Source organism: Syngnathus leptorhynchus, chromosome 6, assembly GCF_054491065.1.
Source record: "Syngnathus leptorhynchus isolate UIUO chromosome 6, UIUO_Slep, whole genome shotgun sequence".
Classification (NCBI taxonomy): Eukaryota; Metazoa; Chordata; class Actinopteri; order Syngnathiformes; family Syngnathidae; genus Syngnathus; species Syngnathus leptorhynchus.
The window spans coordinates 4,162,432-4,178,502 of record NC_141200.1 but is presented as its reverse complement, the minus strand read 5'-3'; the positions used below and the strand labels follow the sequence as shown (position 1 = coordinate 4,178,502).

Here is a 16,071-nt window from a genome sequence, read left to right as displayed (position 1 = left end):
TTTGCCTGAAACTCTATTAGACCTTTTTTTAAATGATTATTATTCAATAAATGAAACCCTTAAGAAACCCGGAACCATATCTTTTCAAATTCATATGGATGATCTACAAAAACACTTGAGACAAAATGCCCCTGAGACAAAATTGATTTATTAGCAAGAGGTAACTTGGAAACATAACAGTTTTTTAAAATCATCAGTCTTTGATTTTTATATATATATATATTTATATATATTTAATTTTCTTACAAAATGGGGAATATTTCATTAAGATGTGGAAACATGAGGGCTGAAAGATAATTTTCATACCACTGGGTATTGCTAACAGCAAAAAATGTTTATTTGTTCATATACCTTTATAAGAGTATTGTATGTGCATGTATAAGTGTCTACAGTATATGTATATAATATTATTTTGCCTGTGTTGCATGCCTGCCGCGTGAGCTTCAAAAGTGTCCTGTACATACATAGTAAAAATACATACAAATATTCACAGAATAAGCACTACATTACTATAATTCCTGCTAACAGAAATGGTTATAGACAGGATTACAGTATAAATGCAAAACACTTGTCGATTCCTACTCTAAAGTCATGGTTTCAAGACTAAACTGTTGTAGCATTTTTGTATTGAAACTTGCTATATGTATATATTTATATATGTGTGTATATATATTTTAAAGGATCACATCGTTCCACATTGAGGGATATGCAGGGCTAGCATGTACAAAATGTACAGCACGTGTCAGAGAAGTGAATTAACAACAAAGTACAAAATACTTTCTCATGTTTATATAAAGAGCAGGTCACTCTTGTAGACTACTACAAAAATAGTGTTTGAATGCTGCAGGCAGAGGTCATTCACTTAACGTTTTTTTTTTTTTATCATATTGTTAATAAACAGCAATGCATATAACAGAGTGATATACTGGCACGTTCCACAATCACTGGAACAGCAAGATGGACAGATTGTCTTTTAATTACAGAGGAGCAACAACCTTTTAACTCTACAGAAGTATCGCTGAACACTTACCATCTCTTTTTGAAAAGTACTTAAAATAAATAAAGAAAAAAAAATATTTTTTAATGTACACAATCGTGTTATACTGAACCGGTGTACTCTTTACAATAAACAACAGAAGTCAAGTGTAACCTGTTTCGTATGACCGACATTATTTTGTACAGTCGGGACAGGAGACCGAGAAACGAGTTTACACGAACGAAAAGCCCCCCCCCCCTCCAAAAAAAAAAAGATGGTAGCAATTTGAAAATATTAATGGCCGTCGTTTTCCGACACTTTGCATCTGCAGTTCCTGCCACAGACTCAACGGTGATATCTATCTAATTTAATATCGTATTATAAATAATCAACTCAACATGGTTATTAGTCAACAAGTTAACAGTCTGTCATCACCACCTCTGTTCACCACCAAATTACAATTTTGTATGTGACCAAAACCAGGCACAATAGCTTCTGTTTCTTTAATGTGTCATTGTGATTATTATTTTTTTTTTTCCTGGATGCTGTCAGTATAAAAATAGTCTATGGTGCAAAACATTTGGGAACATTTGTCGCAGAGCAGAAATGAAGAGACGAACCTCTTTTTGTTTTGGTTTAGGAAGCATAGACATGGTTAGCTTACTCCCTTTAGCGTGCACGCAACCTCCGTGTCCTCTGTGCTCTTTTACCTGATTTGATGCGCTTTTTTTTTTTTTTTTTTTATACAATGCTACATTGGTTGCGGACAAACAAATACCTGTGGATTAAACTGAAGGAAAAGATAGCTGGCACAAAGCAAAAATATTATCATCGGTCGCATTGATTTGAGTATGACAAAACGAGGCGACCTCCGTTATTATGCTTTCCCATCCCCCGATAAAATTATTGTAATTAACAAAAGATTCAACATATCTTCTGTCATCAAATAACTTTGAACATCTACTGTACAGAAGAGCAAAAATCTTGTACAACAATGCAAAAGTGGATGTGAACTGATGTGTTATATTAACAGAGAAGAGAATGTAGCATATAGAGGACCTCCTCCCCCCCTCCCCCACCCGCTTCTCCCCATCAGTTGGACACTTTAGGCTCAATTCTGAGGGATGCTTCATACATGCTTTCTTCATCCAGAACGAAGCTCCTGTCCAGTAGGTACTGGGCTACCTGTAGGACAAACCAAAATATGCTCTTTTCAACTCTGTTTAAATTTGGTCATTTTCAAAAGATGGACTTGAAGGTCACTTTTCTAACCTTGGGTTGAAGATCAAGCTTGTACGCCGTTTGTTGGAACTGTCGTATTTCTCTGATGATGTGAGAAATCTGTAAATGAGGTCGGACCCAAATATATATGAGGAATCGCAAAAAAATGAATGCAGAAAATAAAAAATAAAAAGCACGTTTCTCACCATTCTCATCTTTGAAAAGTTGACCAAATTATCTTCGGTGTAATTTGGTGTTCCCTCCTCGATGAAGGCCAGGTCTGTGAGGTACATGCCCAAATAGGGCACACATGGGGGATCACAGCTAAAAGGAAGGTGGGGGAAAAAAAAAAAAAAAAAGTCATTTCTTTATGAAGCCACATTTAAAAAGAAATTTTAGCACCAGCCAGCCTGACTCACTTCTTCAGAGCCTCTCTGAGGTTTTTGAACCTTCCCTCTGAAGATACCAGCTTCTGCAGCTTGTCAATCAGTCCTTTTGTCTACGGGGACATTGCCATTTAAAAAAACAAAAAACAAAACAAAAACAAAAAAACCCTAGAGTGGTGTTGCACACCTGCTTGGACACCTTGAGCCACGTCTTTTTGAGACGAAACACAGAACTTCGATTGAGGGAGGAGGTGATCTCAAGCACGGCGTTGTAGTTATGGAGACAGCGGCAAATGTCGGCCACCGCCACCCATTTCTCAATAACCGCCACTCGGGTCACCACGTCTTCTGAGCGCAGGATCTCCGTGGCGATGAGGTTGCTTATCTGGCAGATGAAGATTGACACTTTATAATCCCTGACATGAGTCAGATGTGATGTAACATACACTGTTGAAGTGCTTTGTGGTCCTCATGATGTAAGGTGTCTTCTCATTCTTATCGTTCTTCATCCAACCTTGACCGAAAAATTCCCTGGCGAGATGAGGAACACAGAAAAAAAATTGAGGAGAAAATAAAATTGATAAAGTATTCGATGGTTACACTCACTCATATGGGATGACTTTAAAGACCAGATGGTCCAGAAGGGTGAGCTGCTCGGCCACCTCCAAGGCTGAGTGGTTCTCAAAAGGGTCGGCCTTCCCTGAGCCCACCTGAGAAGATAAAAGCGATCATGAGTTTATATCAATTTAAAATCCACATCTGGACACTCACCAGTTGTGTGACATCTTCAAGAGCAATTTGATTGTCACCGTGATCATCTTGAGTCAGAGTTCTGACAATGCAAAAAAAAAAAAAAATCCAGAAGTTAAAAAGAGTCTAAGATGGAATATCGAATAAATGGATGTACCTGATGATATTGGCGGCTGCTTTTCTCTCTTGAGTCAGCAACTCGGGATCATGCATCACTTCCTCGAGGAAGGCGATAACCTTTGTTTTCAACTCATTGTTACTCTCAAAGTCCTGGGAAAGATAAAAACAGTGACAAATAGGGTAATATTATCCACCTTGAATATTGATATTTCCTAATTGCTTATACAACCAGTAACTTGTATTTGTGATTTATCTGAAGGCCTGTGTCATGAATGACATCATATTTCAACATTATGGGTTTACCGGTGAGTGTTTGGACACCCAGTGTCTGAGAACATTTAGAACTCGGTTGGTCGCTGCTCGTCTGATCACAAATTCTTTGTCCCCGTTTCTCTGATCTGTTGGGAAGCCTTGAATATTTGAAGAGACAAGCAACAGCATTCCTTTGAGTTTTCTTTCTCAAGGGTATTTGGACAGCGGAGGGTTGTGTGTTGTGTCAAACGGCGGAGGTGCGTGCACCTGTGCTGGCGAGGGACATCCTTCGATATTTTTCCTTGGTGGGGGTGCCCTCATTGGCTCCGGCTGTGGCAATGGCGAAGGCGGAGGCGGCGGACAGCGCACTGCGGTTGTTGTCCAACTCTCGACATGAAGACATCACCATGCCATTGTTGTAGGAGAACAGAGAGAACTCTGAAAAAAGATTCAATGATTCAAAAATTGCACTTCAATAAATGTTTGGAAAACAGTTTTAAGTTGTTTTTTTGGGTGAAATTGTTTTGTACTTAAAAGGTAAATACAACTGAATTGTAAAAGATAAGTGGACTGTACTAGATTTAAAAAAAAAAAAATCAACATTATGCTCAATTCGAACTGTGTGATTCTTTCACGTACCACTAGAGGGAGCACACATAAATACAGTAGTGATCCATTTAATAATTAATGTGAACAAATATGCATATAAAAAACTGATATCTTTTTTTGTTCTGAATGATACTTCTTGTTTATTTTTCAATTTGATCAAAAACAATATTTATGGTCATTGACGACGTCATACTTTATTTTCCTGACTTCCAGCGTCGGTTCATTTTTAACTGGCAGTGAAATGTTTTTGCTGCAAAACTGACTACCAGTTCTTCCCCAAGTCTCCACTACGGGGCTCCACAGACCTTACGCAAGCATCCTCCAGCCTTCTCCTCTTCAGCAGGCTTTGGTATTCAAGATGGTTACAGCTAAATATAGCCACCAAATATCAGCTTCATAAGAGAGGAATCAACAGATTTTGCACTCTGCTATTTCAATCCAGAGAACATAAACACATCACAAAAGGCGAGAAATCCTACATGGAACTGGGCACGGGCTTCCAGGGAAGATTTTTTTTTTTTTTATTCTTTTAAAATCATTTTTTTTCTCCTTCCCCTGCAATGTGGTGGTGAGATTTAGGAGGCACGGAGATAATCTTGGCTGCAGTGAAACAGCCTCATTATCCGTGGGTGGAAAGGGAAAACACGCTCGATGTAGTTACCATGACACAAGTTTCCCTGACACCTACTCAAGCCAACACTGGCTTCCCCTGCATGTTCCTCACCGTCGACTTGTTACTTAAGCTTCTGACACAGTGCCACGTCTCCTTTGTGCTCGCTTTTGCACAAAGACGATTAATCAAACTCGGTTCAACCGCTCCACCCCAAACAGCAAAAAAAAAAAAAATGTCTCTTTGTATTCTATTTATGTCCCGAAAGCTCGATGAGGGTGAGTCTGGTGGTGGGGGCTACTTTTGCGTTTTTTTTTTTTTCCCATCACACGCAGTCTCGTCATACTTACGTCATAGCAGTCTTTGGAACAAAATGTACCTGAAGAGTTTTTGCATTTGATGTTTTTCGGCGTAGTCGGCGACTTTGTAGGCGAGGCTTCTTGGTCGGCGTCATCGCTCTGGTTTTGATCATTGTCGCTTTCTTCCCTCACGGAGAGATCTGTACCTTAGCGTGACAAGGAAATTGGAATTCGGTGAGGGGGGGGAGGATTCACGATGGTTGGAAAAATTCGACAAATCCGCCAACCTACCTTGTTTGCACACTGAGGTCTCCTCCATCTTATCTTTCTTGTCCTCCCCATCATCTGGTATTTTACTGGTAATCGGGCTGGACACGTAGAGTTTGTTAATATCCAAGGTGGTCTTGCTGAAGGGGGACATGGACGAGTACATGCTTGCATAGCCGTTGGAGGAGCAGCTCAGGGCGGCCAGGTCGAGAGCTTTGCCTCCGGTGATGATGGGGATGTTGAGGGAGAGCTTGCGTCGTCGGTTGGGGGACGAGTTCTTAGCGATGGCCAAGGGAGGAGGAGAGGAGAACTTCCTGCTGGCTCTGGGGGAACTCGGCGGTTCTCCGTACAGGAGTTTGTTATTCTGACTGCTGGCAAAGAACAACTCCAGGGACCTGCATCACAGCCCACATATATGCATGTGATTGAAATTCAGGACTGAGGAACATGTCTGAAGAGCTTTGCTAAATACACATCCTTCCTTAAATTATGGATGTAACCTCAGTCTATTTGTGTCTGGTCGACTCAGAGCAAGATACAGTGGAGGCTGCAGTGTTGCAGAAAAAAAAAAAAAAACTCTCCCACTCTCTGCCACCCTCCTGGCGACCTCATGGGTTCCCATAAATAGCACAGCGAATGATAGCGCGCACGGCCGCCGCTGACACAAGCAGTGGAGTGTAGGTGTCTCACAGTGACATGACAAGTGCCGTGGGCTGGGTGGGCAATGCTGCAGGGCGTGGGTAAGGGGGGGCAGCTGATCATAACCCCGCAGCGGGGGGCTTCTGCCTCCGGCCTGCGGAGAGTGGAGTGAGCCCCACCGCAACGCTCCATCAATATTTCACACCACGGAGCTTTTTTGCAATGAGGAGGGAGGCGAGGGAGACGAGGGAGGCGAGGGAGGCGAGGGTGGCGAGGGAGGCGAGGGTGGGGTCCTGCAGCAACCAGCTTGGTTGCCATAGCGCGAAAGAGACCAGTTGAGACACTTCCAGACCGTCGAGAGACCGGGCCCAATTATTGTCTTTGACCACGCACATATTTGCACGCACTCAGAGGCTTTGTTTTGTTTGATTTACCCGACATTACATTTTCGACTGATTGCCGTGCATTTTTGTTACTTCGTATTAGGGATGAACCTATTAATCGGGTAGCCAATTTAATCTGCTGATATTTGCGTTTTTAAACTCGGCAAAAAAGGCAGACTCTTTTTTTTTTTTTTTTTGCTGTGATTTGTCTTTTTCTTTTTTTGACTTTCAAATATTTAAAAAATATGTATATTAATATATATTATTCTCTCTGTTGTAGTTCTAAAGTATTGAGCAACATTTTCTGCTTTGAATAATTTTCTTGGTTGTAAAGGACAAAAAAACCTATTTTATCTGCTTCATATTTTCTCAATAAATAAATCTGTATATAAATTTTTTTCATCGATGATTTCGATTTTATTATTTTCATTTTTTGGGAGTTGTACCATAAGTTGCGGCATCAAAGCCCTCATTCTACGATGAGTCATGTGATGCAATGGCACTACTACCAATGTACACTTTTTTTTCTTTTTTTTTTTTACTAATGTTTGCTCCTCAAAGAAGCATAATGATATAACCAATAATTTCCCCTGCGGGGCTCATTACACCCACTCCACCCCAATTTCTGATTAGCTCTAGAATGATGTCAAACATTAAGACTCGTTTTGCTATTTGGCAAATAATCGAGCAGGTTGAAGTCGAATGACTCACCGAGCAGGGATTGCGCTGATGGGCTTCTTGTAGATGGTGATGAGTTTATCCAGCACCACGTCGGCAGTGGTGAACACGCGATAGGAGTGCAGGAAAGTGTTGAGGAAGTCGATGGAGAGAAAGCGGAGGTCGGTCAGCCTCTCCAGCAGACGTTCCACGCTGGCGTAACGGATCTGCAGCACCTTGCAGGAGTTCATCATCTTGCTGAAGCGGATGTCCACGTCGTCGCAGTATAGACTCGAATCGGACCTGAGAGGAAGATGTGGGCGGGATTTATTGGGATCAAAGGTTACAAAGTGGAAGATATGGACCGGCTTACTTGATCATCTGGGGGACGGTGACTTTGGAGTTGTCCTCAAAGGCGTTCATCATGAGGCCGTTGCAGCGGATGTTGTCAATGCACTGTGAGACACGCAAGGTGATGGCAGGCAACATGACAGGTGAGGCCAGACAAGAACGCAAAAAAAAAAAAGAAAAAGTGCAAAGTGATGCGAAGAAACATGCCTGGCTGATGTCACTGGTCCACGCAGACTTCTCCTGCCTGGAAGACGCCACCAAGATGACTGTAAACGACTGAGTGTCCTTTGGCTCCACCACAATCTTGAAGTCAAGGTGCTCCATGTCCTGGCCGCCTTTGTCTGATTTGGCTGGGGATATAAAAATATTCCATAAAATCATATGTAGGAATGTGACGTAGATAAATCACATTTTTGGTGAGTTTCAGTGTATAAAAAAATAATTCAAAAATAAAAGAAATTATTTAAAAATAAAAGAAATTATTTAAAAATAAATAAAAATAATTTATTGTAATTCAGAAATCTGCTCTTTAGTTTTTAAAAAATGATGCAAGCCAACTTTGAGTGCCTTGAAAGGCGCCTTATAAATAAAATGTATTATTATTATTATTATTATTATTATTATTATTAACTCATTCACCGCCAGCCCAGTTAAAATGGATATTTGACGTCTATATCCGTCAATGGCAGTGAATGAGTTAACAATTGTTCATGGTGTTATATACAGCTGGTTCCATATTATGACATTCCTGCAAGGTGCAATGCTGTGTTATGAACAATCCACTCACACTCATCATCAGTGCCCTCAGGGTCCTCCATAAGAGTGCAGTCTATAAGCGAGACGACACCATTCTGCAAACAACACACAAGTTGTGGAGATGTAATGAAGAGTGTGTACATTTACAGAATTCATCGGAAATATTTTCCCACTCATGTCAGTCCAACATACATCAAACAATCCTTTTTAATGTCGAGTAATGTGAAGTCAGAAGACAGCTCCACTCAAAGTGACATCAAGCGTCTGCGCCTTCAAACGTGAACAACGAGCCCGAGTGAGCATGCGACAGACCCGCTCGTGTCACCCCCGAGGTCACGGGAGCTGATAAAAGTCACGGCGTCACTCGGCCCGCGTCGCTTTCCCTCTCATTTGCTCAATTTGAACTCACGGGACAGTTGGAGATACTGCGCGAAGAAGCTTGGTCAGCAGCTCGGACTCACCTTGGTGAGATGAAGCTTTCCACCGGAGCCTCTGGTGCAGATGATTAGATGTTTGGAGAAGAGAAAGCACTGCCTCTCCCCTTCCTTCTTTAAAGACAGAGAGCCCAGGCGCCCGCGGGTGATCTTGCCCTTCTCGCTCAATGGGACCTGGATGAGAGAACCTGAGAGTGCAATGGAGACACACAAAGAGACATTAAAGGGTTCATTGGAATGACAACGAGAGGGATAGCAGCTAGCCAATTGGATGAATCAAATTAAAGAAGTAATTTTTGGAACTTTTACCTTGTCTTACAAAAGTCTGGCTGGTGTCCAGAAGGATCTCGCAGCCCTCCACGATCATGCGTTCGATGGCTAGGTTCTTTCGAATGTTCTCTGTTTCGCTCACTTCGTCGTGCATAATTCTGAGAAGAAAAAAAAACTGTTTTCAACTTTAGGATATTTCAAGAGAACTCATAAAATAAAATAAAATAATAAAATAAGTATACAGGCTATTTATTTGCATCTGTATGTTTATTTTGGGAATCTCAGCTACATTTGACATAATTTGGATGGGTAAATGATTCACAAAATTAGCTGTAAAATAAATCTAGTCTAAATAATACATTTATTTTATTTTTAAAAATGTTTTTCCATTTCCAATTTTGCGGACCACCTGCAATACCATCACGGACCACCAGAGGGCCGTGCACCTCAGGTTGACAATACCTCTAGTATGGGGAAGTAATTTGTGTTACCTGGGTTGTTAGTGGAAATGACTTTTACCTCGAAAGCTCCTCCAGCTTAGATTTGGCGTAGTCCAGGCTGTTCCTCTCTATGTGTTCATGAGGCGTGTGGGCAAGAAGTTCATGAAGCGTAAGGATGTAACGTGGAATCTGCACACAACAACAAGGAAGATATTAGCGCTAACGTGCAAACGCTCCGTAATACACAAACGTGCGCACACACTAAGGAGATCAGAGGTGAATGCAATCTCCGCTCATCAGCAAAAAAATGATGATCAACGCAGCACAGAGTGGACTGTCGAGAAAATGCACATCTTGTCGGAGAGGAGCCATTATTGAAGCCGGAGCTTCAAAAACAACAGCTTTTTATAGGCATGAACGACACCACGGGGGCACCGACAGACAAAACAGGCAACGTCCCGCTGTTCGTGTTGCTGATCAGGTGTGCCACAACAATGCGTCCTGTTTTAAATTTGTGTTGGTTAAAAAAAAAAAAAAAAAAAAGGAAAAATAACAACAAAAATAATACTATTATCCCTCCAGCAATTCATTTTCTATTCTGCTGACTTTGTGGTGCAGAAAATGGATGGCGAACAATTTCACTTTTCTTCCTATTTTGGAAATATCAATTATTATATGGAAAAAAAATACACACTTATCATAATAATCATAATTGAAGTGCTCACCTGGAACATGGGGTAGGTGAGGAAGGTCTCCAGAGTTCTCTCCTCGCAGTCGGGTTTGGCCTCGTACTGCTTCAGCAGCTTATCAAAGTCCCGGTTCTGCTTGCAGTGGGCCAGGATTTGGAGGCTGTACTGGTGATTCCTCACAAACTCCTGGTAGATATTCAGCATAGGTAGCAGGATGTCGAACAGGTCGGCTGGCCGGGTAGTTTAGGTTAGTATTCTGAGGTATCATCTCCATACATTAAAATGAAAAATTCTCCTTACCCAGCACCAACGTTGGCCAGCTGGCTATTCTGGCTTTTAACCCCTGGTAGAAGATCTGATGTAGAAACATGATAGTTTCACTATAAAAAAAAAAAAAAAGAAAGAAAAAAAAAATCAGACGAGCAATTTTCATCAGTTTTCCAACATCCTGTGAAGTTGCGCTGCAGTGCTGATTGAGACTGGCTGCTCGTAAGCGTCAATGTGCTCCGATGAGTGTGTGGGTGGATTTCCATTAAGCCAATGAGGACTACATGCAGATTAGCGTGCGAGATGAGTGTCCAATGTTTCTCTGAAGGGATAAGAAAGGCCAAATACTATTGATGGAAATACTTTTCATGTAATAGAATACAAAATGTCGAATCATAAACTAGGGCATAAGGAAACCAAGGTTCCAATCCCGTTCCAACCTGTTGAGAAATATACTGCTGACGTCGTCATGGGTGATTGGCGGCTTCTTGGAGCTGGCGGCCATGCGGAGCGGCCTGAGGAAGTTGTTGACCAAGATGTGCAGCTGCTGCACGTACTCGGCTTCCGAGTCTAACATGCTGAACACCACCTGGTTCCTCTTCCTCATGCTCTCGGCGTGCGGCGAGCGGATGTAATCCTGGATGATGGTCTTCCATTTTCTCCTGCAGATCCAGCCGCGCAGGAAGCTCTGGACCTGCAGCCGAGAAGCAAAAAAAAAAAAAAAAAACAGTGAGGTCATTTTTTATTAAAATGGACTAAATATGTAGCAAAAAAAATAAGCTTCACCTTTTTGATCTTCTTGATTTCCGAGTCATCCTCAGTCGGGGCCGCCGTGGGACTAGCGTGGATCTTCTCGTTGTCTTTTAGCAGCCCTGCAATCTGTCAAGAGCCAAGAACATTACTTTTATGTTATTTGGCAGCTCGGCGTCCATGTTTATTCAAATTACTGCAGTTTGTGGGAAGTAACAAAAGTGAACTGTTACTGTACTAAAGTCTTAAAGTGGAAGTCAACTCAAATATTTTCTTTATAATATGTTCTATGCAGTCCTTCTAGTCCAAACACGGCATTCTGATTAATATTGTATTTGTGGAATATGAATGAATGAATTGTCTCAGCTTGAAAACATCTCATGACCAAACTTAAGAAAAAAAAACGATTTTTATATCAAACCTAGGTAAATGAAAAATATACTTTTTAGAGTCTGTATTTATTTGAGGAGTTGAAACGTTTTTTTTTTTTTCTCACACAAGTAATTGGATTATAGAGTGAGTACTTCTGCAACCTCTGTTTAAATACATTGTGTTCCGAGTGGTCAAAACACAGACTGGAGCTTCTGTGAACTGTTTCATGCATTCATTTTGTAGCCCCGGGCGAGAGCTAATTGCCGTTGCATTTCATTGACGAGAAGCAATATAAAACAGTCTTCATGCATATTCTCCTCTTCTAATTCCATTTTATAGGCGTCACATTAGCACATGAAAGAAAAATGACTATTTGATGTGAAGAATGGGGAAGGCTGTTGTTGTTAAGAGGAGATGCAAAGTAGGGAGATGAGCACATCGGCAAAAAAGTGTTGTGACGCTAGCTTATGCGATAATAAAGTTGAATCATATAAAAATGGTCAGGGTTGAGTTTTACCTCAGACTTGAGCCTCTCGATCTCGATTTCCCCATCTTCTATCTGTTGTCGAAGTTGCTTAGCAACCGTTTTCTCCGTCTCCACAATTTGAAGCAGATGAAGATACTTCTGCATGAGGGTCTCGTGCTCGTTGGCCAAGTTTCTGTAACTGTCAGATACACACGCACGCACTTTAGCAAATGGCTTTCACATCCCGAGTGTTGCGGCTCAAATCAAAGCAATCAAGATTTCTTGTGAACAAAGCATTTTCATCCATCTCGTTGCCCGGGTAACCATAGCAACGCCTCCCCCCCCCTACAGATGGAGCACATCAGTCAAATATGACTTACCTCTGCAGACAACTTTGAATTGTACATTTCACTGAGGTGCTTTGTTTTGTCGTTGTTACTTTTTCATTACCTGGCGTGCGATATGGCGGCCACCCATTCATCGCAGTCCTTCACATCTTCTGTACGTAACTCGAGCGCCTTTTGGTTTTCGTGAGTAAAGCTGATTGTGAAGTAATACTGCAATAAGAAGACCAAACGAATTGGTTGGTTAAAAGTCTGCTAGTGTGATGAACATGTTTTACAACACAAATGTTTTTTGTTTACACCAAACAAATTCATTCAATAGCCTCTTGCGAAATTGTGTTGAGCTTGATTTCTGATTCAAGGCTTTTTCTCTCAATTTTAATGTCAAACATAATAGACCGCCATCTAGTGGGTGACAATGGACTTACACCCAAAATACACAAGTGGCAGAAATAGATAGCTAAAATGGCATTAACATGGTATTGTTATAAAAATAAAAAAAAAGAGCAAGCCAAATGTTGAAAAAAATAACAAAGTCAGAAAACACATCGGGTAACATTCCGTTAGTTGCAATTTTTCCATCGTTTTTTGAGGCAAGGGCGTTTTTTTGGGGTCAGATCTGTCCCTCAGGCTTTTAGTTTCCCAGCTATGTTGCAGCTGAAGCTCCAGGAGTTGCAGCTTGATTAAAGCTGCTTATGTCTTTGCGTTTGCTCCGGCTGCTTGCACGGAGCAGATTTATGTAGAAGCACATGGGGGGCCCGGGGAAGCCACATCTTCATCATCATCATCATCATCATCATCATCATCATCATCGCCCACCCGTGCAATGGACGGATAGAGCCCAACAAGGAAAGCCTCCTCCAAGCTCCATTCCTGGGATGTCTCTTAGTTCCCAGGAGGAAATGCCATAAGACATGGAGGCTGGAGCCACGGCCAATTATGTAACTGTACGATACCTGTTTCCTAGCAACTCGGCTCGACGTGAACGGTCGGGCTGTTGCGTTTTGCGGTGTCACTCGAGTCTTGACGAGCGCACTTACTTCCTCGCGCTGCAGCAGCAACTAATTGGAAATGGTTATGATCCGCACATTGAGCCCTTTTTGACGTAGGCATTATTCGGACCCTAGATGAGAAAGTCTGTTTACTATTTGAAAAGTTGCTTTTCAGGGTCAGCCGGTGTGGTCTATTTGAATTTTTTTGGGCCGACATGTTCAACAGGCGCCTATCAACCTGCAACTGATCGTTATTCATGGCTGACTGCTCCTCCATCTTGACTTTCATTAGATATTCATCCTGGTGTCAAAAAGGATCTATTTCTGGCAGAGGGTCACGCATGTTGCTGTACTTTTTTTTCCCCCTCACCACGTTTTCCAAAGTGTCTGGTGAGAGGCCAAACGATGCCGCTACCTGAGTCATGCATCTTTAAAATCATTACAGGACCTCAAGATGCAATCGAAGGCAAAGTTCCATTCGGGTCAGAAAGAAAGAGATAAAAAAAAAAATGCATGCAAATAAAAAGTCATTGTTTCCACTCTTGACATGTGGTAAACATTTTAGCATTTCATCAAACCAATACAAGAAATATGAAAGTGTTTCATAATGATGAATGTGATGATATGAATTGAAGGTCAGAAGAGTTAGAACCCGTGCAAATCTACACCACTTCTCAGCCCAAAGCTCAAGTGCATACATGTGAAAGCAGACAAGTTATCTTTGGAAAAGCAGCTCCCGTTCGACTGTGTAGGCGTACCTAATGGGGTGTCTCGTGAGCAGAGGTGGGTAGAACAGCCAAATTTTGGCCTAACCAGTTGAAAGCAGTGCTTCAAATAATTAATTAAGACCAAGTATTGAATTTAAAAAATAATCAAGTCATGTGTAATTTGAGATTTGAAAAAAAAAATTGTTTGAATTATATTACGATTATTATTATTATTTCTAAATACAACTTAAGTACTGTGGAGAGCCTCTTAAAAGTTTCTTTTAAGTGGGGTCCTTGTAAGCAGAAATATTAGTCACTTAATGGTGAATAATTTACTGTACCTCTTTTTATAAGTTTTATTCTTTTCTAACCTTGAAAATAACGCCACTGCATCACTTCCTGCTGTGTGTTTAAGTTCTGTAACCTGTCTTGAGTAATGCATCTATTGGACTCATCAATCAAAATACTCAAGGTGAAACAAGTCCACTTGAGCATCCCAGTTAATCCCAGCCGTTCCCGCTGCATCATTCTTTAGGATGCAAATAAGCGTTGCCATAGAAACCCTGAGCTTGAACGTCTATTCCACTTGAAGAAATAATGTAAGCAACAATGGAGTCGAAGACAAGAGCATGAGGAAATGTAAGAAAACCAGAGCAGGCGTTTGTTTGTTTATATCGTCTGCCTTCATAATATCGATTGCAAAATTGATACTCGCGAGTGTGCTGCATTGTGCTGGATCAGCACCAGGGCAGATGTTCTCACCATGAGCCAGAACTGACTTTGGATCTCAGCCTCATCCTACCGGTGACGTCAATGTTCACAACACGTTTGTTCACAGACCAGACGGACCCGTTTCATATTTATCTTTCTAATTTTGCAGCATCCATCCTGACTGGTTGATTAATGGAGGCAAAGGGAGTATGATGCAAATGTGAGCCATAATGCTGAGGCCTACTCGATTCATGAAAACACTTTTGCACGCACCATAAAAAACGTTAGTGATGCTATTGATTTGTGTTGTTTACATGACCTATTTATCGAAAGGAAATCCATTCAGGGCTCGGAGATGACTGAACAGTGGAACCCTGCTGTTTCTTTTTTTTTTTTCCCAGCCAATAAACAATTTGACCACACGATGACACTGTTGCAACTGCAACTTTTTTTTTTTTTTTTTTTTAGAATCTCTCCACCCCAAAAATGTAACACTTTTTTTTAAGATTAGAAAAAAAAACTGCCCAACCAATGCAAAACTATCACACGACTCTTAGACAACAGTTTTTGCATTTGCAACCAGAGTACTTTAAAAAAAAAATGTAGTATACCATTAAAGAAGGAATTAACCGCTGGTTTGCTGCATGCATAAAAAAAAAACAGAACACTGCAGCAAGCATTGGCATTAGGTTATAATATTGTTACCTCATCATTAATGCTATGCATGGATTACATAACGCGCAAGACAGCAACCTGCAACCGCGTGCTACCGCTTTTTTTTTCCTCTCTTTTTTTATGTGCCGCGCTATTGAGGTCGTCATGCATCTGACAAATAACAATACACATAACAGGAATATTACAAGAAAACATTTTTTTTTGTGGGGGGGGGGGGGGTGTCGCGCAGTGTTGCGAGTGTGTTCTCCTGCACGTGTGTGCGTGTGTGTGTGTGTGTGTGTGTGTGTGTGTGCGCACACCTGCTTTTCCAAACACTCCTTGGCCGAGAGTGAAGGTTTGGGCGAAGGCGCTCTGTCACATATGCATCCCTCCAACAGGTACAATCCCGAAGGACGAGAACTGGACTCGTTCTCGAAATAAAAGAGCATGTTTTGCAAAAGCGCAAACCACTTGGTGTGCCATTTGGTGTTGTCCGAGCTTTTCTTGCTTAAGCAGCCGCGTCTTGTTCCATCCTTCTTTGCCAAAAGCCCCAAGTAGGTGACATGACCGTCATTCAGCCGTATTCCCTTCTGCATTTTTGGTTGGTAGGAGAGAAGACTTGAGCGCGCCGCGCTTACACGGTCCTTACATCATCTCTCCGATAGCCCCGCAGAGGGAAAAAAAGAATAGCTGCAAAGA

At 41.5% G+C, this 16,071-nt stretch overlaps 1 protein-coding gene across 3 annotated transcripts; it reads right to left on the bottom strand.

Moving 5' to 3' along the window:
• Positions 1–2,068: 2,068 nt before the first annotated feature.
• On the bottom strand, positions 2,069–15,968 carry rasgrf1 (Ras protein specific guanine nucleotide releasing factor 1). 3 transcript variants are annotated; one of them, XM_085914190.1, is made up of 27 exons: positions 15,693–15,968; positions 12,415–12,521; positions 12,016–12,163; positions 11,163–11,255; positions 10,817–11,070; positions 10,410–10,489; positions 10,146–10,339; positions 9,500–9,609; positions 9,020–9,138; positions 8,738–8,898; positions 8,308–8,371; positions 7,728–7,870; positions 7,543–7,625; positions 7,224–7,472; positions 5,515–5,885; positions 5,304–5,423; positions 3,973–4,143; positions 3,757–3,863; positions 3,491–3,603; positions 3,351–3,415; positions 3,190–3,283; positions 3,030–3,114; positions 2,771–2,968; positions 2,617–2,696; positions 2,404–2,521; positions 2,249–2,317; positions 2,069–2,161 (listed from the first exon to the last, which is right to left on the bottom strand). In XM_085914190.1, the coding sequence occupies exons 1-27, from the start codon at positions 15,966–15,968 to the stop codon at positions 2,069–2,071; spliced, it is 3,765 nt and encodes a 1,254-aa protein (XP_085770316.1). The 3 variants fall into 3 exon arrangements, with proteins under 3 accessions (XP_085770316.1, XP_085770315.1, XP_085770317.1); XM_085914189.1 differs by having other exon boundaries at positions 3,190–3,293; positions 3,355–3,415; XM_085914191.1 differs by having other exon boundaries at positions 3,190–3,278; positions 3,355–3,415.
• Positions 15,969–16,071: the final 103 nt, after the last annotated feature.

What these genes read in the sequence shown, in the direction of transcription:
- rasgrf1 (XM_085914189.1), bottom strand. Translation starts at nt 15,968, where the DNA reads ATGCAGAAGGGAATACGGCTGAATGACGGTCATGTCACCTACTTGGGG. An exon ending in AGGAGTGTTTGGAAAAGCAG is followed by an intron (nt 12,522 to 15,692) that starts GTGTGCGCACAC and finishes TTCTTATTGCAG; the next exon opens with TATTACTTCACAATCAGCTT. An exon ending in AGCTTGATCTTCAACCCAAG is followed by an intron (nt 2,162 to 2,248) that starts GTTAGAAAAGTG and finishes TTTGTCCTACAG; the next exon opens with GTAGCCCAGTACCTACTGGA.